The sequence below is a fragment of the Zeus faber genome (assembly GCF_960531495.2).
Source record: "Zeus faber genome assembly, chromosome: 16".
Classification (NCBI taxonomy): domain Eukaryota; kingdom Metazoa; phylum Chordata; class Actinopteri; order Zeiformes; family Zeidae; genus Zeus; species Zeus faber.
In genome coordinates this window covers 8,853,094-8,879,715 of record NC_137202.1, presented here as the reverse complement: position 1 = coordinate 8,879,715, position 26,622 = coordinate 8,853,094, and the positions used below count along the sequence as shown (strand labels likewise).

The window sequence follows — 26,622 nt, the reverse complement described above, 5'->3', positions numbered from 1 at the left end:
GTCACGAGGAGTCACCCTCTGTCTTGCTGGACCTTAAAACTTGTACACGTGTGTATATGGTCGTGTCCTTCCTTCCACAGTAAGGGCTGGTAAACCGACGGCGTGCCTTCCAGAAACAGACCCGCTCAGACCCACCCAAGCCACTCCTCCAGACTCCGCTGACGAAAACAGGTCGTTTCAGAACGCCGGCGGGACGGAGCCCGGTCACGTCTCCTCGGCTCTGTCCGGTGCCGCCGCCGAAGGGGAGCGAGGCGGGGAGTGTGAGGGTGGAGGGGGGATGGAGGTGGGTGCGTGCAGGCTGCGGTTCAGCCGTCCCGGCAGCGAGGCCTACCAGACCGCCTCCGACGACAGCAGCTCACTGTTTGACGACGACATGCAGCGCGTGGAGCGCCCGCGCTTCAGCCTCCATGGGTCGTCGGACGGGGGGCTGGCGAGGGACAAGGAGGACCCTCGGGGTGCCAAGATGGCAGACTACACCTCCGAGGAGCTCAACAAGCGCTTCCAGTCTCAGAGACTGGACTCCTCCTCCTCTGGTGAACCCAACACCCCCAGCACCCTCCTGACGCCTGCGCTCACCCCCAAGCGTCCCAACCCGCCCCGGGACCCCAGGGACACCCTGGCCTCCCCCAAGCAGCCCCGGCTGCGCACCCCGGCCGGGTTCGGGGTGATGAGCGTGGCCCTCGCTAAGAAGCACCTCAGCCAGCCACCCGTCAGCAGCGAGGCCGCCCACGGGCGAACGCGCAACGCCCTCAGCATGCTCCGCCCGTTCCGGCCACAGGAGACCGACCTGGACAGGGAGCAGGGTCAGTCGGTCGTCATGGAGACGGCCAGCGACACTCCCCAGGTCGCGGTCTCCCCCGACACCGAGGAGATGACGGAGCTTCCGGTCGCCTCCTGCTCAGCATCAGGCAGCAAACCTCCCACACCTCCTCTCCACAGATTCCCCTCCTGGGTACGACAAACACATTTGACCTTACATAGCACTTTAATACCGATATGGCACATTTCGATTTTGTGTGAACCTGGATAGATAGATGTATTTTCTCTACAGGAGAGTCGTATCTACGCTGTAGCTAAATCAGGAATCAGACTCTCTGAGACGACCTGCACAGACGCTGCAAGCAAAGGTGAAGACACGGAGAGGAGGAATTATTTGAATAAGGAGTGTGTGGAGTTCATTGTCTGCGTGAAAATAAACCACCATGGTTGATTTAGCAGCTGAAGTGTTCTCTTCTTCCCAGATTCCTCCCTCCAGTCCTCCTATCCTGCCTTTGTACTCTACACATCCCTGATCTACAACAACATGACTACACCGGTTTACACAACGCTCAAGGGGGTAAGTAATGGCGGTACACACACACAGATGGTGGATGTATGGAGCAGTGTACTGTATATATGGAAGGTGTGTGTGTGTGTGTGTGTGTGTGTGTGTGTGTGTGTGTGTGTGTGTGTGTGTGTGTGTGTGTGTGTGTGTGTGTGTGTGTGTGTGTGTGTGTGTGTGTGTGTGGGTGGGTGTGGGGCCTTCCACGGGTGTGTGTGCATGAGTGCCTGTGTGTGTGTGTGCGTGCTCCATAATGGTGCGCCTTGTATATGCACAGCTATACAACAAAACAAACAGGGCACAAGAAAGACTCTTTATGCATCTAGGTCATTTGGGTGTATTTATGGGTGTATTTGTGTGTGTGTGTGTGTGCTCTGACGGTATGTTTACACACACACACACACACACACACACACATAAACTCACCTGCAGAAGGCCACCCTGCTGAGCAGCAGTCCATTCTCAGAGGACTCGTCCAGCTCCGAGGAGTCGTCCAGTTCGGGCGAGGAGGAGGGATCGCTCTGCAGCTCCCGCACCTCAGGGTCAAGCTCCCGCAAGGACGGCAGCGCCGGGAGCCCCCGCTCCCTCAAGAGAGGTGTGACACACACACACACACACGCACGCACACACACACACAGACACACACACACACACACACACACACACACACACACACACACACTGACAGACACACTACTGTCACTACCACTGCCCCTCACATACTGTTTCAACAGTATATATATATATATATATATATATATAGATAGAGAGAGAGAGAGAGAGAGAGAGAGATTTAACAGAAAATCTGAATTTGTGAAGAAAATCATCAGCAAAATAAAAGTTGTTAAGTTCATATAAGCCTATTTTGGTCTTGGCATAAGTTTTAATATTGGGCTGGATCAAAATTAAATCAATCCATTTTATTTGTAGAGCACTTAAAAAAACAAGTGTGTCCTAAATTGCTTTACATGGGGCAGGAATGAAATACATAAATAAAAAATTGGAAAGCATAAATGACATGCCTTCTACAAAGGACACATACAGTACATATATATATATATATATATATATATATATATATATATATATATATATATATATATATATAACTTACAAACAGAACATGTACAAAGTGCCTGCAGATTGATAATTGGTATATAACACAAGTAACAATAGGCGTGGGTTAATTACACACGTGTGAGGGAATAAAAACATGTTTTAAGGCGACTTTTGAAAGACAGAGCAATGGCTCTATGACAGGGACTGTGCTCCTCTGTGGGTTCGCTGCTGAGATGAATGAACCCTCCATGATGTTTTAAGGTTGGTTAAAGAAAAGAGCTCTTACATTCCTGGCAGTAAACTTTAATAGCAGTTTATTGCCAGTCATAAGACAGTGTGACAGTGGCACTAAGAGGAGGCTGTTAGAGAGAGTCTTCTCTTCCATTTTATCACTAGTCCCTAAGGTTTTAATGAGTGTGCACGAGACCCCCTTCGTGAAATTTGTTTGAACAAACTATTTGTCTCATGGGTATATTGTACCTTGTAAACTGATTTTATGGATTGTACTTTGTCAAATTTTGCCTGTGGTCTTATAGACATACACGTTATTACCAGCGTGAAAAAATTAACAGACTACACAAGGAATCACTTGTTGTGTTTTCTTTCCTCAAGCTGTGTCCATGTCATCCATGACTTCGGAGAGCGACTACGCCATTCCTCCGGACGCCTACTCCACCGACACCGAGTGTTCCGAGCCGGAGCAGAAATTCCCAAAGACGTGCTCCTCCGCCAGCGACAACGGCAGAAGTGTAAGCTCTGTCGATCTAGAAATCAGTCGAAACATAAAGCATTATTTCCAGTCATTGGGACTGAATTAGTCACCTCTTGTCTTCCTCGTAGGAGCCCATGGAGAAGTCTGGTTACTTGCTGAAGATGGTGAAGACCTGGAAGAAAACCTGGAAGAGACGCTGGTTTGTCCTCAAAGATGGAGAGCTGCTTTACTACAAGTCCCCTGTGGGTTAAATGGAGACTGTTTTCGGATCTTAACTTCCATTGTAACCCTACAATGGAAGTTGCCCGAGTATTTTATTTTTTATTTTTTTGGAGAATTACATTTGTCCCCGTCTCTTGGCGTCAGTGATATTCAAACTTTTTTGCCGAAGAATAACTGAATGTGACTGGCAAATTAGCTCATGCTAAAATAATGACACGGCTTAAGATGTAGACATTTTGTAAACATATTAAACATATTTCATCAAATTGAATCCCAATAATTCAAATTAGTGCTTAAAGTGACTTAGAAATATTTGAAATACTTACATTTTTCATTTTATTGCGCCCCTTGCAATTCCCTCTCATCCCACTAGAGGGGGCACCCCACAGTTTGAATATTGTTAGGTATTTCAAGAGGTTTATTCGTCACATACATATACTGTACATACTTTCATACATATATGCAGTGAAATGTCAACACAGTTTTTGAATTCTGTGGGGTATTTGAATTCCACTGTTTTGCATTCCAAAACATGATCATTCAAACCATTATCCCAGGTATAAATGCCGTAGACTTACTTATCAATTCCTGTTCTTTAAAACCATCAGTTATCAGAATTTTGGGAACATTTTAGGATAAAATCTTCAACAGACTGACCTATTTCTGTTGGAACTGCTACAACGTTCCAATTATTTTAGATTCCGTTTTAGGATTATTTTTCTTATTTTAATTTTATGTACATACACTGCGACCTCTTGCCTGTATTTGTAACTTTTTTTTTTATATTCTACTCTTATTTTATTAAAAAAAAAATATTTCCTCCTTATATTTGCCTTGTTATTTTATCTCTTATGCCCACTACGCAGTTGTTGCCTGTCATGCCCCAAGAATTTTGAAGAAACTTGTGATGTACTGTACACTTGACAAATTTAACACTTTGAACTTTGAACAGTTCACTGTACAGTAACAAGTATTTTCTAAAGTGAGCATATTGCTTACATTTAAAATAAATAAATAAAAGCATAAAAATGTGTGATTGGTCCTTCCAGAGTGATGTCATCAGGAGACCCCAGGGTCAGATCGAGGTCAACGCCACGAGCAGCATCACCCGAGGGGACGGCAAGCAGGTCCTGCAGGTAACCCATAAAATACACAAAAACAAAATGAGCAAAACACACACAGAAAAAACGAACAGGGCATATTTAGGCAAAAACGATGGCCTTTAGGAGTTATCACCGATCTCACAGCGGACATCATCGTCTTTGTTTTTCCCTGCGCTTTAGATCGTGACAGGGAAACGCATGTGCTACCTGAAGGCCGACTCCCCAAATCTCCTGGACGAGTGGCTGAGGGTCCTGCAGAGCGTCCTGAAGGTCAAAGTCGCGAGTCCCCTCTTCACACAACCAGACATCCGGCCTGGCATGAAGGGGCTGCTCATCAAGGTTCGGTTCTGAGTGTCTCCTACTTTGTAGGGATGCTGATAGTGATATTCATATCCCTTTTTAGTGTGTAATGCAGAAATTATTGTTTTTTTTTAAATATTCATTTACACACAAATTTGTTCTGCTCACGGTTGCAGATAAGGCTGTTATGGTTTCTTTTTAATCGGTCCTCAGAAATGATAAAATATATATATATATATATTACAAAGTGAGAGAAGGCCTTACAATGTTGAAAACGTCCGTTATCAAACCTTGCGATATACCTTTCCACACCCACATCCGCACTGATGTTCCGCCGGTGTGATCAGATAATGGGTTTTTCTCTCGGCGGCAGGTGAAGCACGGTTACTCCAAGCGGGTTTGGTGCGCTCTCATCGGTAAAACCCTGTACTACTTCCGCAGCCAGGAAGACAAGGTATGAAACTAAAGTAGTGAAGGTCACAGATAACTGACGAGCTGATCGAGAAAAAAGAGCCAATGTACCCAATCAACGTTTAAATATGAAAGGCTTCATGTTACGTATTTTATTGCACTGCATTTTAAATATATAAATCTTTATTTAGTGTTGAATTTGGGTACATTTAAAATTTGCAATTAATTGATAAATCAATTAATTTGACAGCTCTAGTTTATTCGTGTGTGTGTGTGTGTGTGTGTGTGTGTGTGTGTGTGCGTGTCCACATATGTGTTTCGCACACAGTTCCCGCTGGGTCAGATCAAGCTGAGGGAGGCGCGGGTGGAGGAGGTGGACGGGTGTCGGGGCTCCGAGCGGGACCCTGCCTGCGGGGCCACCGTCCCGGTGGCCGCCTTCACCATCGCCGTGCACCCACCGGAGCAGGGCGCCACCTTCCTGCTCATCGAGTCGCGCCACGAAAAGGTCAGAGGTCACAACCTGAGCAGGAAAGCCAATAAACGGCTGTGCTGAAGGAACTTTATTTATAGCGTGCAGCTTTCTCGAAAATAATGTGGGTAATTGTTAAAAATTGTTATGGTAATTCGTCAGAGGGGAATGAAAAATGTTTGAACTCCACACTGTCTGTCATGTAAATTTTACTTAAAATGTCAATATTTGGTTGACAAACCAGGTGGAGTGACAGGGAGCTGCTGCAGGGGAGCAATTGATTTATGGTGAACATGAAGAACCTGCTCCTGCTGTTGGTAGATCAGCTTTAAAGATCTTTTGAGCTTTGAACTTTTTTTTTTTTTGCTATTTACTTTCTACGTCACACCCTGCTACAATACAGTCGTTTTTTTCACATTTATAATGAGAGAATTGGAGGCAATATCGTTGAGACGCCAACGTTTTTCATTTGCTGATTTTCTTCCACAGAACTGGCAACCTGTTCCTGTGTTTTGTGTTTATTGTTGTGTCGTCTTGTTGTGTGAATCCACTGCGTTTGTCTCGTTCGGCTGCCTATCTCGGCCAGGTCTCCCTCAAAACATACATTTTTAACCTCACTGGGACTTTTCTGGTTAAATAAAGGTTAGATAAACTATAATAAACATATAAATCATTTGGCATCCAACGATCAGATTAGTCTCGGCTGGCACTCACTGTACAATAAAACCAATTTTTCTTCACTGGTTCTGTCTCTTTGCAATACTTGAATAAGTATTTTATACTGAGAAATCCTGCACCTCAAAATTGTAATTTGAGTGATCACTATGTTCACTTCCATGATTGACGCAAACTTGAAGCCGTTGGTGAGGATCGGCTCAGTCCGTCGCTTGTTGCCAAGGCGTCGCTAAATGTGTGATCAGCTTCGAACTGCACCCCCATTCAAAGGAGGACGGCTGGAGGATGTGGGACTTAAGAGGTTCTCCAAACCTCCACAGTTTCCAACGCGTGGGATTGATTTTGTGGGTCCTTTTGTGTTTGCGATGTTTTCTTCTGGGTGTTAAGGAGTCGTGGCTGTACCACCTGTCCGTGGCAGCGGGCTCCACTGTGGGCAAGGCAGGCACCGAGTTCGAGCAGCTGCTGGGAAAGCTCTTCCAGCTGGATGGAGACCCGAGTGAGCCCAAACTGCACCACAGCACACATCTTTTATCTATGATTTTATATTCTCCAGCAGAATCTAGCATTATTATTATTATTATTATTATTATTATTATTATTATTATTATTATTGTTATTATTATTACTATCATTATTATTATTATTATTATTGTTATTATTATTATTATTATTATTATTATTATTATTATTATTATTATTATTACTATCATTATTATTATTATTATTATTATTATTATTGTTATTATTATTATTATTATTATTATTATTATTATTATTATTATTATTATTATTATTATTACTATCATTATTATTATTATTATTATTATTTCCCTTGGCCCCAGCATGGCTTGTTTCACTTTTGTCAGCTGATTAAATTTCAATTTAATGAGCTTCTTATCAAAATAAATGTGCGCTCGCAACCTGCGTGGATATTTAATTGTGTTCATAGATTTATCTTCATAAAGTGTGTGTGTGTGTGTGTGTGTGTGTGTGTGCAGGCTCCCAGATCTGGAGGCACCCAGTGCTGTGTTTCAGCAAGGAGGCTCTGTCCTCTCCTCTCAGCACGCTGCCGTCGCAGGCGCTGCAGACCGAGGCCGTCAAGCTCTTCAAGGTGCTTTGCTGACACGCCCACCCACGTGCGCCGTGGACGACAGCGCACGAGAAACACACGCGCACTCCTTTTCCGCTGAGACCAAGCCGGTGGTCCTCTCCAGTCCCCTCGTCTCAATCAGAAGTTGAAACCTCAGACTGTTCCTCGCACAACAAACACGCAGAGTGAGAGGGTTTCAACATGCACCTGCCGAGATCAGTATCTGATTTAAGGCTGAAACTGGGGGTTTCGACTTTCATCCCCGTTTTGTATTACGGGGATATTTTGTACATGCACAGCTTACAAGGCTCCTTGACATGGTCTGGAAACGTTGTACAATTTCACCTCCTACAATTACATTTCCTTTGTAAGTAGAACTTTTCTGAAATTTCCCAGAAAAAAGTTTGAAAAACACTGATCTATAGCACGTAAATTCATTATCATAGTTGGAAAGAAATGTGGTTAACATCTCTTTTTAGGCATAAGTAGTTGTTTCTGGTTAAATTTGGAGACAGAGAACCTGAATATTATAGTTAATAGTGATATTTATTATATTTATAGTGATATTTTTTTACATGTCTGCCCCTATGGCTTCTCTACATACACGACTTTTTGTACCACAGAGCTCTGAGGTGTGTCACCACTTCTACAGCTGTCATTCATCATCGGACACTATACTTGAGAGTGGGAGAGCTTTAGCGTTTGGGAGACTAAACCATTTTCACACTTTTATTCATAAGGCCAAACTCCCACCGTCCCCATTTAGCTGTTTTATTCAAAGGTCAAACACAACCCATGGCCACAGGCTCAAATTGCTGCGTTTTGTCCCTGAGCAGCTTTTCATTTCTCCGGCCATTCAGCTTGGAAACGAGCTCCAAAAAGACTCTAAACCTGCGGGAGATTGTCTTTCTGAATAAGGTCAAAGCTACAGTTCAAACTGATGAAGGACGAGATTGTTATTGTCCTGCCTCCTGGATCTCCACTTACTCGATATAATATTTTTCCTCATCTCGAGCTGTAAATGTTCTCTCATACTCTACTGCTTTTCCTTGTATTTGTTGTGTTTTATATTGTGTATTCTCTGAAATTGTGAGCTGCTTTCTTGACCAATGTCTTTCTTGGAAAAGAGATTGCGATGTTAAAAACAAAGGTTAAGGAACCAGTACACATTCACAACTCCAAATTCGTCCTGTGGCTGTTTAATTATGGTGAGTCAAAGATCCTAAAACTCTCCCTCGCTCGCCTCTCCCTCACCCTCCTCAGACCTGTCAGCTCTTCATCAACGTTGCCATTGACGCCCCGGCCATCGACTACCACGTCTCCCTGGCGCAGAGCGCCCTGCAGGTCTGCCTGGCGCACCCAGAGCTGCAGAACGAGTTCTTCTGCCAGCTCGTCAAACAGACCCGCAAGAGACAGCCCCATGGCCAGCCGGGGCCCCTGCAGGTACACGCCCCCACCACCGGGGGGCAGTAAAAGCACAAGTGGGTGTGTGTGTGTGTGTGTGTGTGTGTGTGTGTGTGTGTGTGTGGTAGAGATGATACAGGTTGGTGTCGGCCATGTTTGGGACATGCTTTATGATTATCTTCCTGTGGTTTCTCAAGTAAATCATAATGGAAGTGATTCAGACTAGATTGTCAAATCATTTCCTTATCTCGCTACAAGGAATTTTTATTGGGATCATGGTACAAAGGCATATAAGTATGTTTGCGACCCGGAAGCCAGAAACCGGAATCGGTTAAATGTTTTTTTAATAATCTTGTTTAATTAAATTATTACACCCCAAAAGTCCCCAAAACATCAGTTTTCAGGGTTTTCTCCATTGGTGGCATTTGCTGTGTATGAGTGAACAATGCGAGCGTGTGTTGTTTTTAGGGCTGGCAGTTCCTGGCCTTGTGCGTGGGACTCTTCCTGCCGCAGCATCCTTTCCTCTGGCTGCTGCAGGTTCACCTCAAGAGGCACGCCGACTCCAGGTGAGCGTGCCCACCAATTTCGATAAATGAAAAATAAACAATTAAAAGGAATGACATTACAATTACAATTAGATGACCCCTCTGATGTACTTGGCAATACTGCAGATTGTATTTATTGCAGTTGTGCTCTGCAGGAGCAGGAGAGGTTGCTTTCGCTTAGAAGATGTAATGTCTCTCTCTGAGTGCATCTCCCGGAGAGTCTTTTATACATTTTTCGCGTGTCACCTGGTTCCCTGAATATCAAACAGTATACCAAGACATTTGATATACATTCCTAAACGCCATTTATGTCACTTGGTTCTTTAAACATCATGTACCGGGACATATATGGTGTGTATACATTCCTCCTGATGTGGAGTTGGGAACATGTACAGAAGAATCAGGTACAAATGCAATTTATTATCATATCATTAATAAACTATTGTTTGCTGAGCAGATCAACAGGAATGATAACAAAACATTGTCACACAGACTCTGTTCCTTTCCATTACAGTAATATTAATTGGAGGATAGGAACAGCAAGTGTCCCATAAATTGGATGTCTACAGTACCTGCAGACCTGCACATTATCCCTCTTCCTGTGCTAAAAAAAACAACAACAACAAGAAAAATCCGAAAGTCCTCCTCCAGCACTGCATTTTACTCCAACTTGAATTGACGTTTCATTATTCCTCTTCTGGAACGTACTGGAGGGTTCACCTGCATGAACTCCTCTCAGGCAAATGTATTCCGGTGTGAAGCAGGATTTATCACGATCCATTATTCAACACTTGGCCTTACCTTCATCTGCATCCATAATGTATCACATCTCTCCTGTGTATGTGCACCATCATTTATAGGACTAGAGAACTATTTGACCTTTGTGACTACCTTTTTTTTTTTTACGATGCGTACTATTTTACTTGTTTCGTTGGCGATTTTAAAAACCATTAAAAACCATCTTGTCTTTTCCGCTATCCCTTTTCTCCCCCGCATCCACCATCGAAATGTTATATTATTATGTATTTCCCATGATAAATTACCCATCTTCAGGTTTATACTGCTTAAAATCTTCAGGTTTATTTTTTATTATCCTGCCATATTTTATTGAGTACACTTAACTGAGACAACACATTAATATTGTAATATTTATTTCTATTGTTGGTTATTATTAAAGCCTATTTTTTTTTGTTTTTTTATGTGAGCTGCTGGGATATTGCAATTTCCCCCCAGGGATGAATCAAGTCCCGTAGCCATCAATCCATCTATCTAACGGACCCTTTTTCTACCCCCAAACCCCACAGGACAGAGGTGGGTAAGTACGCCATCTACTGCCAGCGTTCCCTGGAGCGCACGCAGCAGAAGGGAGAGCGTCAGGCGCGGCCGTCCCGCATGGAGATCCTGTCCATCCTCCTCAGGAACCCATACCACCACTCGCTGCCCTTCAGCGTCCCTGTGCACTTCCTCAACAGCACCTACCAGGTATCGGGCCACGCCTGACTATCTGTGCGCCTTTTATAAAGCAATGTACAGTAGACATCTTTGTCCTTTGACCCCATATGGAGGGCCTTGAATTGCAAATATCAAAGATCTATAGCAATGTAGCACAATGCTAATATTATCATAATACTCATTATAACTACGTTTCAGTAGGATCACTCACAGATTCACTTTATTTGCCAGTTATTGTCGAGATATTTGATATTTGCAACTCCGAGGCATTCCATATGGGGTCAATGGTCAAAGCTTAGTATATGCAGTTAAAAGGGACCTGAAAAACTCACTTTTTCAGTGTTTGTGCACATACATTTGGGTCTCTGATGGACCTACTAACACAGAAACTGTGAAATAAGACAATCCAGTCAGTTTTTAGTGGGCATGTCCTGAAACACCCTGATCAGATTTTTGTACCCTTGGTACAAAAACACAGTACACAGTAATCCAACAAATCTTTTAAAAGAAGGAGAAATTAATACCTCACTGTCTGTGAAGAAAGAAGAAGTGAAGAAGTATTTTAAAAATAATTCTTCTGTGTTTCTTTCAAAAATAAATAAATAAATAGAAGAATTAATTTATTTATTTATTAAGTGCGGTAAGATATTAACATGAAACAATTAATAAAAAAAGTTGCATTGCAAGTTGAGAAGTTGAACTCCACTTGCAGACTAACTCTGTCCTAGGCGCAATGGCAGACGAATACTCATACGTGTTGAATGGCCAGCGTGCTGAAAGCACAGGTTAAAAAAAAAGGAAAATAAAATAAAATTAATAAATACATCTACAATAAAAAATAACACTATTTTATTGGTTTTGTTTGGAAAAACACACGGTCAGATGGGTCGTTGATCTCCCCGGGGGAGTAGATCGTTCAAGCCCAACATGGTTCCTTTCAGCTCCCGTCCTTTGCTTTGAACCAGCTCCTTGTGCTTGAAGTGTTCAAACTTGGCAATGATGGATCGGGGACGGTTCCCCACGCCGTGTCCCAGCCGGTGAACCCGGTGGAAGGTGATCTGCTTCGCGGTGTGCGTGGGGAGTTTCAGGGTGGTGCGGATAAAGTCATTCACACTGTTTTCTGGGGTCTCGGTGTTGTCCTCCGTGATCCCGGAAAAGACGAGGTTATCCCGCGTACTTCTGGATTGTATATCAAGGATGGTCTCTTTCATTGTTGTATTTTCTTTCTTTACGACCTCCGTCTCCATTGTGAGACGCTTCACGGAGGATTTTAGAGCCGCGGGAGACCAAGCATGTCCAGCTTCTTGTTAATATCATCCAAGACACCAACCTCCACAGCGCTGGATATTAGATCATCCGTGTCGGTGGCTGAGTCTGGCTTCTTCCTCTTGGCCGGATTGTTAGAGTCCTGGTCCTCTTCCATCATGTGCTCGTTATAATAATAATCAATATGATCCTTGAGGTCCTCCACTTCAGATTTGCATCGTGTTTTTATTTTATTTTATTTTTTATATATATATATATTTTTGCAATTCGCTTTGTTATTTGTCTGAGTTGGAGCAGACTGTCTGTGTTTTAGTTGGGCGGGCAGCCATGTTGGATCTGTACTCCAACCGTCTTCTCGTGAGATCACAGCATGCTCCGCCTCCTATTTTATTGCATTTTATTTTATTTTCCAACGTTTACCTGAAACAAAAAATCCCAGCGTCCGAGGGCCACGTTGCATCGCGGTGCAGTGTCCGCGGCAACCAAAGTCAGAACAAACTAATCAGATCTAATATGCCTGAAGATTCAGCAACTGGATTGGTTATTTCTCGCCTCAAATTCTTACAGAAACAGATTTTGGTGGACTGATAAGGTGAAATCAGTGAAAGTGAGTAAATAGAATGAGCAAACGAGTAAAGCTGAAACACCATTGGCTCACAGAACCCGGAACTTGTGCTCAAACCCCATGGGCTGGAATAACTCTGGGCCTCGGGAGGGTGGCTCCTCCCACTGAAACACCCCGATTTGGAACAGGATGGTCATAGAGATATGTTAGAATGGCTAGAATGCATAATACCACCATCGTGGTATTTTCAGCAAAACATTTCAAAAACAGGTTTTGGGGACCTCAGAGACCATAACTTGTGTAAAAAGGAACATAATAGGTTGACTTTAATCAAGCTAAATTTGATAATTGGGTAATGCTGCACACACCATGTGCATAGTGAAATAAGAATGATAATAATAATAATAATAATAATAATAATAATAATAATAATAATAATAATAATGCAAACATATTATTGATGGTGATCTTATATTAAAAAAATGCAAAATGAAAGTCAGATGAGATTATTTAAAGATAGCATTTTGGCCATGGTTGATCTTATAACAGATTTGTATATGTAGAGGTATAGTATACCTGTGTATGAAACCCAGAGTTTTCAAAGTACATTCCACAAAGTCTATAATGCATCTCCAGTACAGTAAGACAGTTTGAGTCTGAATCCCCACTGGTTTGGTGTGTTTCCGCCGCAGGTGGTGAGCTTCGACGCCGCGACCACGGTGGAAGAGTTCCAGTGTCGTCTGAACCAGGACACTGGAATGAGGAAGACCAGCCAGTCAGGATTCAGCCTGTACACCGACGACCCCACGGGGCGCGACATGGAGCACTGCCTGCAGGGAGCCATCAAGGTGGAGCGCTGTCTTTATTCACTTCTATTCACAGTTGATTTTTATTCAGTTGACTGCCAGGTGAGGGTTTTAGAGCTTCACGTAAAAGGTGTGTTACTGTCGATAATGGCTGTACAAGCATTAAAGAGAATAGTCTGAGATTAAAGAGTCAGTATTCTCATCATTGTGTGGGTCACTAATAATAATAATAATAATAATAATAATAATAATAATAATAATAATAATAATAATAATAAGTATTATTATTATAAAAATTATTATAAACCTTTATTTGTGTAGCACCTTTCATACACAACATGCTCTTCAAAAAGCAATCAAATAATAGTAATAATACTAAGAAATAAAAAGGCAAACAAGCAAATTGCATTTATTACAAATAAGTTAATATTGTAGTTTATTATACTCTATACTGGAATCGTGTGTGCCCAAACTTTCTATGAATATAATATGGAGACAAAATAGAATAAAATCATTCAAAGAATAAAGTCAAGTGAAAACAGAAGAAAAAGAATATTCAAATACATTTTCTAAAAATAATGAAAAATATTGTAAATAAAAAATATATAAAATGGCATTAAAGGAACAATCGATTCAAACACCTAAAATGAAATCATTCAAACCTCGGCTGAAAATATACCTTTTAGCATTTTCTTGAAAATGCTTCAAATATTGCTTATTTTCATTCTAAGATGTGATTCTTTCATTATATATGGTGAAGAGATGTACTGCCTTATTAAATTTGACATTTTTGCGAGGTGCGATGAATCCCATTAACCTGTGAACCGGCCTGTGAACGACCTGTGAACAACACTGCTTTTCAGCGAATTCCTGGCATACGCAAGAATATGCGAACCCAGGCCACTTCTGTGCACAACTGTATGTCGAAATAAGTGCTCCTGGCTCAGATGTGTTAAGACTGTGCAAGGGTGTTTTTTTTTAATGCGGGGTTATTGATTTGTATTTCTGCACTACTTGTATTTCTGCAAATAAATAAATAAATAAGTATGGCAGAGCCTTTATCGAGTCAGTCTTTTCTCAGTTTGTCACTTTTCTTTTGTTCCGCCGTGGTGTCATTTGCAGATCTGTGACATCATCTCCAAATGGGAGCAGGCTTCTAAAGAGCAGCACAACACAGGAAAATCTGAGAACACCAGGACAGTCCGTCTCACCTACAAGAACAGGTAGAAGTACACACACACACGCACACACGCACACACACACACACACACACACACACACACACACACACACACAGACACACACACACACACACACACACACACACACACACACACACACACACACACCCATCTCAAAAGGCCTAGCTGTAATCTGTCTATATCCATCCTCCCATTCATTTCCACATTAACATCTGTCCATTTATCTATCTCTCTGTCTTCTATCCATACATCTTGTATTCAATATTCATCCGTGCTCCTATGGATCAAACCATCCTTTCATCTATCCATCCACCCCTTTTTCCTCTCCTCTCTCCTCCTCCCCACAGGCTGTACTTCTCTCCTCAGGTGAGGGGGGAGCTGGAGAGGGAGAGGCTGCTGCTGGCCTTCCAGACTAACGAAGCCATCGTAGCGGGACACTTCCCCGTCAACAAGGAGCTCGCCATGGAGATGGTGGCGCTGCTGGCACAGGTCCGTCCACACATGAGAAACATGAATAATACTGCACGTCGTCGGCAGATGGAAACCTGGTCTCATCTGCTTTGAAAATTTTGGAAACTGGGAAAGAAATTGGGAAAAGCAGGAATTCCAATTAGTTCGCACGAGTGTTCTTCACTAAAATTCCTCAATATTTTTCTTGAGAACAGTACATTTTCTTACAAATTTCTTAAATTCGAAAATAAAAATGTAATATCCCATTACGTCATATTGCATCAAGCACATTGAGAGCCAATGCATTTCATATATTTCCAGCCAAACCAAAATAATTAGGTCAACCACTCATGACTCATTTGTTTATGATGGTAAGCGAGAAGATATATGGAATTATGGACGAAATTGAGAAGAAATTTAAGAAACGTGTTTGCCAAATCTCCCCAAAAAACAACACTTTAGAGGATGCTTCAAATCTCTCATGCCATCAACACACTGATCCTCCCCCTCGGTGTCACAGGTGGAGTTTGGGGACTTTGAGCGCCCCTTCTCTGCTCCTGGGTCGGCGCAGACCAAGTCCAGCCAGACGCTCAAACAGGTCCTGGAGCGGTTCTACCCCAAACACTACCGCAGGACCGTCTCCGAAGACCAGCTGAGGTACACACACACAGACACACACACACACACACACACACGCACAGACACACACACACACAGACACACACAAACGCACACACACACACACACACACACACGCACAGACACACACACACACACAGACACACACAAACGCACACACACACACACACACACACACACACACACACACACACACACACACACACACACGCATGGACAGAAACAAACACACACAGACGTGCAGTCACACACACACACAGGCACTCGCACACACACATACGCACACACACACACACACAGACTCACACAGACAGACACACACACACAGGCAATTAGCATCAAATCAATGTATACACATATCCACCATTTTATATTTGTTTTAAAATGTATGCAAAATGTGTCTTTACTTTCTTATATTGACCCATTTTTTAGAGAGATCTCTCAAGAGATGCTTGTTTTATTTATTTGTTTATTTTAATATATTTTGTGAATAAAAAAGAAAACATATAAAACAATAAAATAAAACAATAGATGAAATATGAATCATTTCGCTGTGGACTCCCTGCAGTTCCTTCAATGACACCTATGGGGGCACGGACCGTCGTTTGTGAACATTTGCCCTATCATCCCCCTAAAGCGAACAGTGAGCTTTTCATAAGAGCCTGAGCTAAGAGAGTAACAACTGAATCACAGCACTACTCCAGGCTACGCAGCAAAATAACTCAGAATAATATTTATGTAATAATAATTATTTCAACAACCAGAGAACAACCAGAACCAGTGGTTACTGGTTATGATTCTGAGTGTTTCTCTGTCCACCCTGCAGAACGCTGCTGCAGCGTCTCTCCGCCCGCTGGGCGTCCCTCAGGGGTCGAAGTTCATCTGAGTGTGTCAGGATCTACATGACCGTAGCCAGGAAGTGGCCCTACTTTGGCGCCAAACTATTCGAAGCCAAGGTCATTTGTGTGTGTGTGTGTGTGTGTGTGTGTGTGTGTGTGTGTGTGTGTGTGTGTGTGTGTGTGTGTGTGCGTGCGCGCGTGCGTGTTCGTGTCTATTTGTGTATGTGTGTGTGTGTGTGTGTGTGTGTGTGTGTGTATGTGTGTGTATCTATATATGTGTGTGTGTGTGTGTGTGTGTGTGTGTGTGTGTGTGTGTGTGTGTGTGGCAGAACTCATTGAGATGTTTATTTTTCATATGATGGACTTCCCTGATATCACCAGTAAATGATTAGGACCATATGTTGGATTTTTTACTTTGGCTAATAGAAACTGTGATTAGAGACCACAGAACCATTCATGTAACAATGTTCCTCTCAGTCTTCCTCTCTCTCGTCCGTCCCCCCTTTGTGTGTATAAATACAATAAATATTGTATAATATTTATGAGTATTTTTGTTTATTACAACATACAACTGTTTGTTGTATGTTGTAAAAACATTTTAGAACTTCAATTGAACAAAATGACGCATTTTACTGAATTCGCTGTCTCTCTCTCTCTCTCTCTCTCTCTCTCTCTCTCTCTCTCTCTCCTAAAATGTGTGTGTGTGTGTGCGCAGTCCATCACACCTTCTCCAGACCAGGGTGCGCGAGTGTGGCTAGCGGTGCACGAGGACGGTATCAGCGTGCTGGAACACAACTCTATCGTAAGCATCTCCGCCACGCCGCCCGGATCTCGTTCCGTCAGGCACCAGGTCCCACCTCCGTGTGCGAGAAACGTCGGATTTGAGGGAAGTTCTGGAGACACATAGGACCCTGTAAAGCAGAGATGGACAATGGACAATAAAGGGCAATGGAAGGACAATGAAAAGATGGGCAAAGCCCGCTGATATGTGGTTTCATAAACATAGTTGTATATAGTTAGTATAAGCTGTAGATGTGACGCTCGAGTTTAGAAAATGGTTTGAAACGTCGTGTGTGATTCTACAGTGTTGTCGACTGATTTTAAGTTCGAAATAAAAAACACACGTTTTTGAGTTCAAAAATCCAATGACGGACGTTCAATCCGATCGTCTTTTCCTTCAGAAATTCTCCAAATGCACCCGCTCCGAGAACCACGTAACCATCTATCTTGTCTGTCTGTCCGTCGGTCCGTCCGTCGGCCTGCGTAGAAGCCGCTGGTGTCGTTCCCGTACAAGAACCTGATGACGTTCGGCGGCTGCAGACAGGACTTCATGCTCGTGGTGGGACAGAGCATCGGCACGAGCGCCGCCAGACAAGACAAACCCGTCGAGAAGCATCTCTTTGCCATGGCCGCCTCCAAGGTGAGGGAGGGAACCTGTCGAATAGGTTGTCGTTTGGTAAAAAAAAAAAATAATAATAATAATTTACCAGAAAAACTAAATCTTAGTTGTTTTCGTGAGTGAAGAGACCACACCACGACAAGAAGGTTGAGTTTGTTGGTTTAATTGAGGATGGGAAGCGAAAAATATGGATTTGATGGAACGAAGATAAAGTCAAGAATGATGATGATGATGATGATGATGGAGGGATGATGTGTGACGGGCGAGCTGGTGAAGATTGGACCACCAGGAGTCTTGACTTGGGGATGGGGGAAGGAGTCTGCTGGGCCTCAGGCCTCAGCCGTGCCTTCAGATCCCCCTGGTGGAAGTGGAGGGGGGAGAATGGGAGCGAGAGGGGTGGTGCTGGGGAGGTGGAGCTGGGGAGGTGGAGCTGGGAAGCGAAAAGTGAAACAGCCGGATGTCAGGTGGATCTGACAGGAGTTTATGCAAAGTGTCGATTGGTAGCAGGTGTGGTTGGGGTGTGGTCTCTTCTCCCGAACCTCAGTTGTTCTAACTTCAAGTTCAAGTTCAAGAGGTTATTTGTCACATACATATACATACGGTCATACATATATGCAGTGAAATGTCATGACACCCGGTGATTACGCACAATAAGCTCTAAAAATACAAAAAAAAAAAAAAAATGTGCGTAATTGAAACTATTTTTTTCCATTCATGGTTATCAGCTGTGAAGCCGCCTGTGAAACTCAACAAGTCGGTGCCGTCGGGTTGCCAGTTCAGTCAGCTGAGTTTTGTTGACCATAATGCTACAAAAACACCATCGGCGACTGGGCTTCGGTGCCGCTGGCGTTTGTGGGTGTGTCGGCTCAAAATCGACCGGCTGTTGTGGTCGCGCCGAACATCTCAAACCTCTCTCCCTTTCCAGATTTTATATTCATTGTAGAGATAGATGGGTCATATGTACCTTTTAAAACTAAAATGGTGTAGCCTTTTAAATTACCTCTCGAAAAATGTACATAACTAATCTTGCCATCCGTCCCTTAGAATAAAGAATCATCCTTTTTGGAGAAACATAAAAATGACGTGTTCCTTATTTCATCATTAGTTTAAGGGATGTTTTTCATTCAAATAAAATATCCTAATCATGTGCCCAGGCATCTGTTTACCAAGGATCAGTGCCATTTAGAGCGTCTCTCCCCTCCTATTGGCGGGCGCCCGGCGCTCCCCATTTGCATGAAGCCGACACCTGCTCAACCTTCTTTGTCGCCGTGAAGCTGTCGACTCGTCGCCGCTCGTGGCTCCGCCCCCTGCTGCCGGATGAAGCTGAGATCCATTTCAAATGTGTTGCGGCTCGACGCTTTGCAGCGCATGTGCGCCGGTGCTGTGACCCTAACGTAATGTTCACACAAAGCATTGCAGTTCATACCTGGCAACCCCAACCCCAACCCTTACTTAAAGCAGCACAGCTGATAATTACTACGCCCAGCGGAAGAATAGAAATTGTCAGTGTTGTCACTTAAAGAAGTGACTTGGCTTCTAGTTGTAAGTATTTATTGTTTCTACACACTCTCATTTGTCTTGGTTCGATCATACATTGGAAAACATTTTCAATTTCAATTGGCAACTGCTTGGGCGTTGGGCGTTCACAGATAATATAAACATAATAAACATTATTAGGCCAATGCTTCAATGTCCCCATCAATGTACCATCGGCCTAAAAATGCAACAAAGCAGGAGTCATTTTAAACTCTATCAGGTCCGTGATGTGACAGTTTTTCTCTGATTGACAGATCAGGGAGATGACCCTCCTCGTGTCCAGCTACATCAACAGCGTGCACCAGCAGAAGGCGGCTGCCCACCACCTCTCCGCCCCGGCGTTGATGGTTGCTCAACCCGTGGCTCTCAAGAGCAAAGAACTGAGGAGCAAATCCCCGCCGGCGACGGGGCGACCCAGCAAGACGCCCACGTTGCTGTGAGCGCAGCGTGCACGGAGGCAGCGGCAGAAGACTCAGAAGAAGCATGGCACGCTGTGGTCCTGTGGCTGAGTTACATTTTGAAATACAGGGTTTCACGTAAGCCGCTTTTGTTGATAAACATAAAACCACTCGGACGGGAACAAGCGGTAACCATTTCGGACGGGTGTGGCAGCAAATGCGGAAGTGTTTTTTTTTTTAACTGCAGTTCAACTAACGGCCACTGGGCGCTGCTTCAGAAATCCTCAGACTGAATGGAAGTCAACGCAAAAAGGAGAAACTTCTCAGTAGAAATACAGAGTCAACAGAGCTTTTCCACAAGACTTTAGAGTCTCATTATTTAGGTTTATTTCCTCCAACGTCCTCCATTGATAAGTCTCTCGTTCGCGTTCAAGCAAGTTGGCCGTGTCTCATTCGTGCTCTGACTGTCTGCTGGCTCCAAGGCTCCTAGACCCCCAAATCCACAAAGCTTTGCCTCGATCCTGCCAAAATGGCGGTGAGCGTGAAGCCGAACTTGAGGCTTTTAAACCATCTCTTCAGAAATCAACGGGTGACGTCACAGACCTGACGTGCATTTTCTTTTTTCTTTTTTATAGAAATGCATGCTTAAAGACCAAAAACCTGATCCGAGGTGTTTAACACGTTCTGTGTAATGAAATGATCAAACCCTTTGTTGTCACAAATAAGAGTTGTTTCATCTTGTCCGAAAAGTGAGACATTACACCTTTAAATGGAAGAAGCCGGGTGGGTATGCAGAGGTCACCCGGCCCCGCTGGCTCCTTTTAAAGTGTGCGACAAACGTGACGGATCATTGAAGGAGGCGAGGTTGTCGGGTTTGGAAAAAGGGAACGTGGTGAGAGAGGGGGGAAAAAAAAAAAAATCTTTTCTTTCCCCGGTGGAGAAGATGCTGGGACTTTGTCTACTCATCGTTACTTATTAACTCGGATTGTGGTGAAAGTGTAATCATCTCCACGGTATCCCCCCGGCTTCTGGGGTGAATCTCACCAACCAGCAGAGACGGCAGCGTGTGACGCAAGGAAAGGGAAGAAGAGAGGTTTTACCTGCACGGCGGTCATTTGTCACGGCCGAGGTTGTTTTTCTAGCGCTTGACGGGTTTATGAGTCGTCGGGATAAATGTTGAGAGGATGAAGGTGTGTGGAGGTAAGGGAGAAGGAACCGCGATCTGTGGATTTCCTCTGCTGGCGAGCAAATGACACAGCAGAAGGACTTTAGCGGTTAAGGGATAACTTAATAACTATACGATTTTTTTTTTTTTCTTCTTCTTCCCGTTGTAAGGTGATTAAGGATGTTAAAATGTCCCTGTGAGACCCGAACACCCAAGGCATATTGCACGCATGACTGACACAACCGACGGCGTCCATCGTCTTCAAACTGTAACACTTTGTACGACTTAATTATTTTTGAATAAATGTCTCCGCCAAGCCTGTCACGAGTCCCGACGTGTTTAAATACCATCAACAGTAATCTATTCTATTTCAGTGGGTGTTTGCTTTGGGCAGATTGCACAAATCATCAAATGTAGGCGCTCAAGTGACCTGGAGTTTATTGGCGCCCTCATCATGTCCCGTCATCGATATATCCTCCCTCCAAAATCTGTCAAATCTCTTAATCGCTTCAATACTTTGACGACACAGCGGCCGCGAAACAAGGCGCGATGGGAACCCTGGGCCCAGATTCCCAGGTCAGATTACACCTGGCTGGGAAGGGAGGCGGTGATGGGGGGAGGGGGGAGACAAACAACACCCAGACTTGTCTGAACTGGTTAAATAATGCTGCCTTTGTCTTTGTGTTGCCGTAGCGACGAACGGGGAAAAGAGCACGAGAGAGGAAGAGGGTTTGGTTAAGGTGAACGAGAACCTACACCAAACCTATACCGAACTATACCAAACCTTCCACCTGTGTCCTACAGACACAGGTGGAAGGAGGGGGGAGACGGGGGCAACCGCTTCAGGATTTCTGACACTCGATCCCCTACGATGAGAAAAATAAAAAAAAATAAAAAAAAAGGTTTACGTTTTTGGCCATTAAAACCCTTTTCTTAAGGGGTTCTTGCTCCGGTATGTGTAAAAGTCTGTCCGGGGCGAGAGGCAGAAGGAGGAAGGGAGAGAGAAAACCTGACGGACGGGTTCGGCGTGTTGCCAAACGGTTTCGGAAGGAGAGGCGGCGAGAGAGAAGCACCCACCCCCTCCACGAAAGCTGTTGTCATAGTATCTACGTAGAGTATGTGCAGCGCAGTGAAGCCCATATACCTGAACATTTAGTGGTTATCACAACTCCCAAGTTTCAAACTGAATGCATGTAGTAGGTAAACAATACTGTGACTAATAATGATCCGTGGGGTACTAGCTTTTTGCAGGTCGTTTTCCTGCGGTGCACTTCTGATACTATGGCAGGAATAGAAACAAAAACAAGCTGCCACACCCATACTGGCTCTCACTGGGGATGGAACACTGACACAGGAAAATATGGAAAAAATAAATATATATAAAATAGAAACAGTGGGATATAGATCGGTTTGAATAGCATTTTGCATTTTTTTTTGCAAATTCAACAGAAAACCACACCTTGGGGAGACAAATCCTTTGTTCTGTTTATTTAAGAGCCGGAGTCATGCTCGGGTAGGGATTTCTGTATGTTCCAGGGCCAGCGGAGAGCAACATATTTATAGAGTGATCCGAGGCGGGTGGGTTATTTCAGAGGTGACTTTTAAACCTTTGAAAGTAAAGGAACATGCAAAGTAGTCCACCACTCCCACAGACGCCTTGCTCTGCAGTAGTTTTCCATTAGGAAGGCAGTGCCTGTGCGACGAGCGGGGTTGGGCAATACTGACGAGATGAAATATTACAATGTTTTCTTTTAAATCACAAATACCTCCATATTGATAGTTTGGTCATATTTTGGGGATGGCAATTTGTAAGATATTTACATTCAGGGTATATCTGAGAAACAATCATTAGTAATGGCGATATTAGGACCAAGCAGGTAGCGGTACTGTTTAGACATCTAGAACTCGAAGTACGTCAAATTGCATGACACACTTAAAGCTACTCAAATGAACAACCACGTCATAGCTACTTTTAAAAATCAACTTTTATTAAAAACAATTCAATAACGGAAAACAAATCATAACTGTACAATCTATAATACGGGAAGTTCTGCGTTTGACAAAGTGTTTAACATTTAAAAAAAAAAAAAAGAAGAAGTGGTGTACAATGGTGTACTCTGTACTTCAGAGCACGGTGGATTTTGGCTTTCAGAGACAACTTTACAATTTATAAATAAATGACAATATGCTAACAGCAGCGCCAAAAAAAAAAACAAAAAAACAAAAACAAACAAGTTGATCGATGTTTAAAAAAAAATAAAAATAAAATAAAAAAGATAAAATAAAAGTCGGCAATCGTCAGGCAATGCAAAAATGTTAAAAAGAGCTCCCTCCCATTACAAGTAGATTCCTCAGAAGGAAAACAAGCAAACCCCGGCTCCTCGCCCCCAACACTTTTGACGGAAAGACTTTACATGGCCTCCATCTCTCTGGGCTGAAAAGCAACGACACGTCATGATAAGTAAAAGGAAAAAAAAAAAAAAATGAAATCAATAAAAAAAAAGGGAAAATTCAGCTTTATCATGGTCATTTTATAAGCAAAAACAGAATTAACTCACCTCCGCCTTGGCGTACATCTGCTGCTGTCGCCTCCTGGCAAAGAACTATAAAATAAAAGAAAATTGATCAATACAAAAAATAAAAATAAAAATCAGAGAAATGATGGATGTGTGTACATTTATTAAGACGTCCTCGTGGATGGATTTAAGCGTCCCCACTCACCACGACCAGCAGGCCGGCCACCACAGCGAGCACCACCACCACGATGACGGCGATGACTCCCCCGGTCAGCCCCTTCATGGTGAAGGTGGGTGCCTCCTCGTCTACGTAGTACACCAGGATATTGGCAATCTCCAGCTTCTGGCCATCCACCATGGGCTCGAACTTGGCTTGGTCCTGGAACAGGGGCAGGGCTTTCACCTGGAGAGAACGATGATGACGGAAAAAGCGATTAAGGACGCAAATAAATAAACCAGCCCCGGGACAACAGCCATCAGCGGAGATGCTTGGGACGGTAATTTGGTGAGAATTACGGCGTCCAACGTACGTCTTTCTCCATGTAGTAGGCCATGCGGGTCAGGTCACTCTTGCGCTCTCCCTTTGACTTCTTCACGTCCACAAAAATCAGCTGGGCTTCTGGGTCATACTAAAAAAAAATTAAATAATAAAAGAACATACAGATCAGCCGCTGTTTCAAGGAGGTCTGGAAAACACACCTTTTGTGGCCCCTCCACTTAGGTTTCTATGCACTAGTGTGGTGTTGCAGAGCGTTCCAACACAAATGTTTTCCATATTTACTGTGCGGTGCGCCCGGATGATCAACACAATTCTTGTCAGCATTCTTCTTTGTCATATTTCTCAGTCATATTTTAACGGATATTTTGTCCCCACTCCCTTTGGCCAAAACCCACCAGGGCGCGTCGTCCTTACCGTCACATCCTGCACGAGGTCCTTGTTGAAGTTGTCATATCGCTTATGAATGGCATCTGCCATAGCGCTGCATCAAGACAGGAGACAAGTCATCATCTCAGGCGCCATAACCGCCGCCGTGACTTCAAGGGTCAGGTCCAAAAAATGTTAAACAGGTGCAATAAAAATATACTTACACTTTGAGCTTTTTCTCATCCACTGGCTTGGCGGTCTCTTTGTGCTTCAGCTCCAAACGCACCCAGCTGAAGACAAAAGGGTAGACATTACATTACAGAGACTACATATAATAAACAAAATACTCCCGACGCTCATCCGGCCATCTTATACGTTTGCAAATGGAACCGAAATCCACTCACAAGGTCTCCACCAGCTTGTCACACATCTGGTTCTTGTCGCCCTTGTCGGTTCGGCGAACCCCGGCGCTGTTGACGCACCAACACTCCTCGGTGTTGTTGCACTGCTTGGCCTTGAAAGTACCGTCCTGCTCACAATCCGGGTCGTAGATGCCGTCGTTGTCCACGATGGCCGTCTCCGCCGGCTTTCCGCCCAGCGTGCGGGTGCTCAGGTTCAGTTTGGCCCGGTACATCTCGGCCTTCATCAGGAAGCACTTGGGGATCACTGGCAGGAGGAGGGGGTAGTGGGGAGGTGGTAAGTAGCAGGCCTGTGTCGGGTCTCCAATAATAAGGGCCTTGACACAGGACTTACAGACTTTATTCAAAGTTGATCTTGAGAGGATAAACGTTCAAACAAAAAAAAGGCGCCCACCAAGAAATCCATTGCGGCGTGGAACTTACTTTTATCACACGTCAACGGCTGCTTCACGTCTTCGTCAACCATGACCGTGCACCTGCATGGGGACGGTTCGCATACAGCCCACTTCATGGTCTTGCATGTACCTAAGAGGGTTTAGGGGGGGGGGGTAAAGAGTGACGTTTCGATCTGAGCCTTTATTTGAATTAACCTGAAATGAAACGAACGGAGGATCACAGCCTGTCTGCAAAGGGGGCAAGCAGGCGTAGAGCCGGAGCCAGGCAGGCCAGGTGAGGCGACTGGGCGTTGGTTACGCAAAACAACGCTCTGCCCATCCCCCACTTCCGCATCCAGCACCGAAACTCACCTCGTCCGGATCACAGCCATGAGCACTATTACCGAACTGTTAAGTTTATTGGCATAACATGACGCTACTTAGCGTGACCTCATCCACCTCACGCAATAATAAAGAGAATATCACTATATAGAAAATAGTGTCTTTGCGGAAAACTAAACGTTTTGAAGAATATTGTCCGAAACGAGTCAGAACATTATTCTTTTTTTGGTTGGGGTTTCCCCCCCCAGTGTATACTACACTACAACTACACCACAACTATCGGTTTCACATAAAACCGATTTTTTTTTTGAAAGTTGTTCCAATGACTCCAAACCACGAGGAAGAAGTGAAATGACTTACAACTTTGAGCCGACGCTCCCACTGCGAGGGTGACAAAAAACAGAGCAATCCACAACTTCATGGTTGGGCTGGTCGAGATGACGATGATGATGATGATGATTATAATAAGATGCTGTCGTCAGAAGTCCTTCTCTGTCTGGCCAAGCTCCGAGACAGAATGGAGAGCGGACGCGCTCAAAGCCCTTTTCTTTCCTCAGGTGAGTCCCTGTCGAACCAGTTTGGTGACGTCGTAGTCTCTCACACACTCTCACACACACACACACACACAAGAGTGAGGAGCAGATCAAAAAAAAAAAAACTCCTTTTTTTTTTTTTTTTTTTTATTACGATCACGTCACCTGTTTGTAAACTCACAGGGATCGAGTGCTTGCCGAGCTAATTGAGGAAACGTGAGAAGTAAATTTATAAGATCTTCAGGCTCGTGACGTCAGGCTTATTACAATATGGGGGCGGGGTTAAGCGCGTCGCACCTGGTTTCCGCTTTGACCATATTCGGCGTTTGCGCTCGCTCTGCGCACGCGCACTCCATTATTGGAGCTCTTGTGATTTATTTAGATATATATTTTTCGAAGTTGTAACTCATGTCAAGTGAACAAAATCAATTAATTCAGTTTTATATTGCTAATAGCAAAATTATTTTTCCATAAATATATCGGGAGAAACCTACATCATCAATTCGATTTTATTTTTTGCCATTTTTTGCCAAACTCGTTGAACT

The 26,622-nt window shown here is 43.8% G+C and overlaps 2 protein-coding genes across 2 annotated transcripts in view; one reads left to right on the top strand and one right to left on the bottom strand.

Moving 5' to 3' along the window:
• plekhh2 (pleckstrin homology domain containing, family H (with MyTH4 domain) member 2) overlaps positions 1-21,304 on the top strand; it is a 36,863-nt gene extending 15,559 nt beyond the window's left edge. Inside the window, exons 8-30 of the mRNA XM_080016124.1 lie at positions 81-952; positions 1,052-1,127; positions 1,242-1,336; positions 1,754-1,916; positions 2,993-3,129; positions 3,221-3,334; positions 4,364-4,450; positions 4,598-4,756; positions 5,091-5,171; positions 5,457-5,633; positions 6,660-6,768; positions 7,271-7,383; positions 8,626-8,805; positions 9,235-9,332; positions 10,616-10,793; positions 13,287-13,442; positions 14,523-14,623; positions 14,950-15,091; positions 15,573-15,709; positions 16,518-16,647; positions 17,246-17,332; positions 17,798-17,950; positions 19,720-21,304. Coding sequence (XP_079872250.1) covers positions 81-952; positions 1,052-1,127; positions 1,242-1,336; positions 1,754-1,916; positions 2,993-3,129; positions 3,221-3,334; positions 4,364-4,450; positions 4,598-4,756; positions 5,091-5,171; positions 5,457-5,633; positions 6,660-6,768; positions 7,271-7,383; positions 8,626-8,805; positions 9,235-9,332; positions 10,616-10,793; positions 13,287-13,442; positions 14,523-14,623; positions 14,950-15,091; positions 15,573-15,709; positions 16,518-16,647; positions 17,246-17,332; positions 17,798-17,950; positions 19,720-19,905 — 3,731 coding nt within the window. The 3' untranslated portion in view covers positions 19,906-21,304. The remainder of the gene's footprint in view (positions 1-80; positions 953-1,051; positions 1,128-1,241; positions 1,337-1,753; positions 1,917-2,992; positions 3,130-3,220; positions 3,335-4,363; positions 4,451-4,597; positions 4,757-5,090; positions 5,172-5,456; positions 5,634-6,659; positions 6,769-7,270; positions 7,384-8,625; positions 8,806-9,234; positions 9,333-10,615; positions 10,794-13,286; positions 13,443-14,522; positions 14,624-14,949; positions 15,092-15,572; positions 15,710-16,517; positions 16,648-17,245; positions 17,333-17,797; positions 17,951-19,719) is intronic.
• Positions 21,305-22,995: 1,691 nt separating this feature from the next.
• On the bottom strand, positions 22,996-26,258 carry epcam (epithelial cell adhesion molecule). The gene is made up of 9 exons (XM_080017008.1): positions 25,905-26,258; positions 25,252-25,353; positions 24,814-25,075; positions 24,634-24,699; positions 24,458-24,524; positions 24,075-24,173; positions 23,750-23,947; positions 23,587-23,631; positions 22,996-23,462 (listed from the first exon to the last, which is right to left on the bottom strand). The coding sequence occupies exons 1-9, from the start codon at positions 25,963-25,965 to the stop codon at positions 23,439-23,441; spliced, it is 924 nt and encodes a 307-aa protein (XP_079873134.1). The 5' UTR covers positions 25,966-26,258; the 3' UTR covers positions 22,996-23,438.
• Positions 26,259-26,622: the final 364 nt, after the last annotated feature.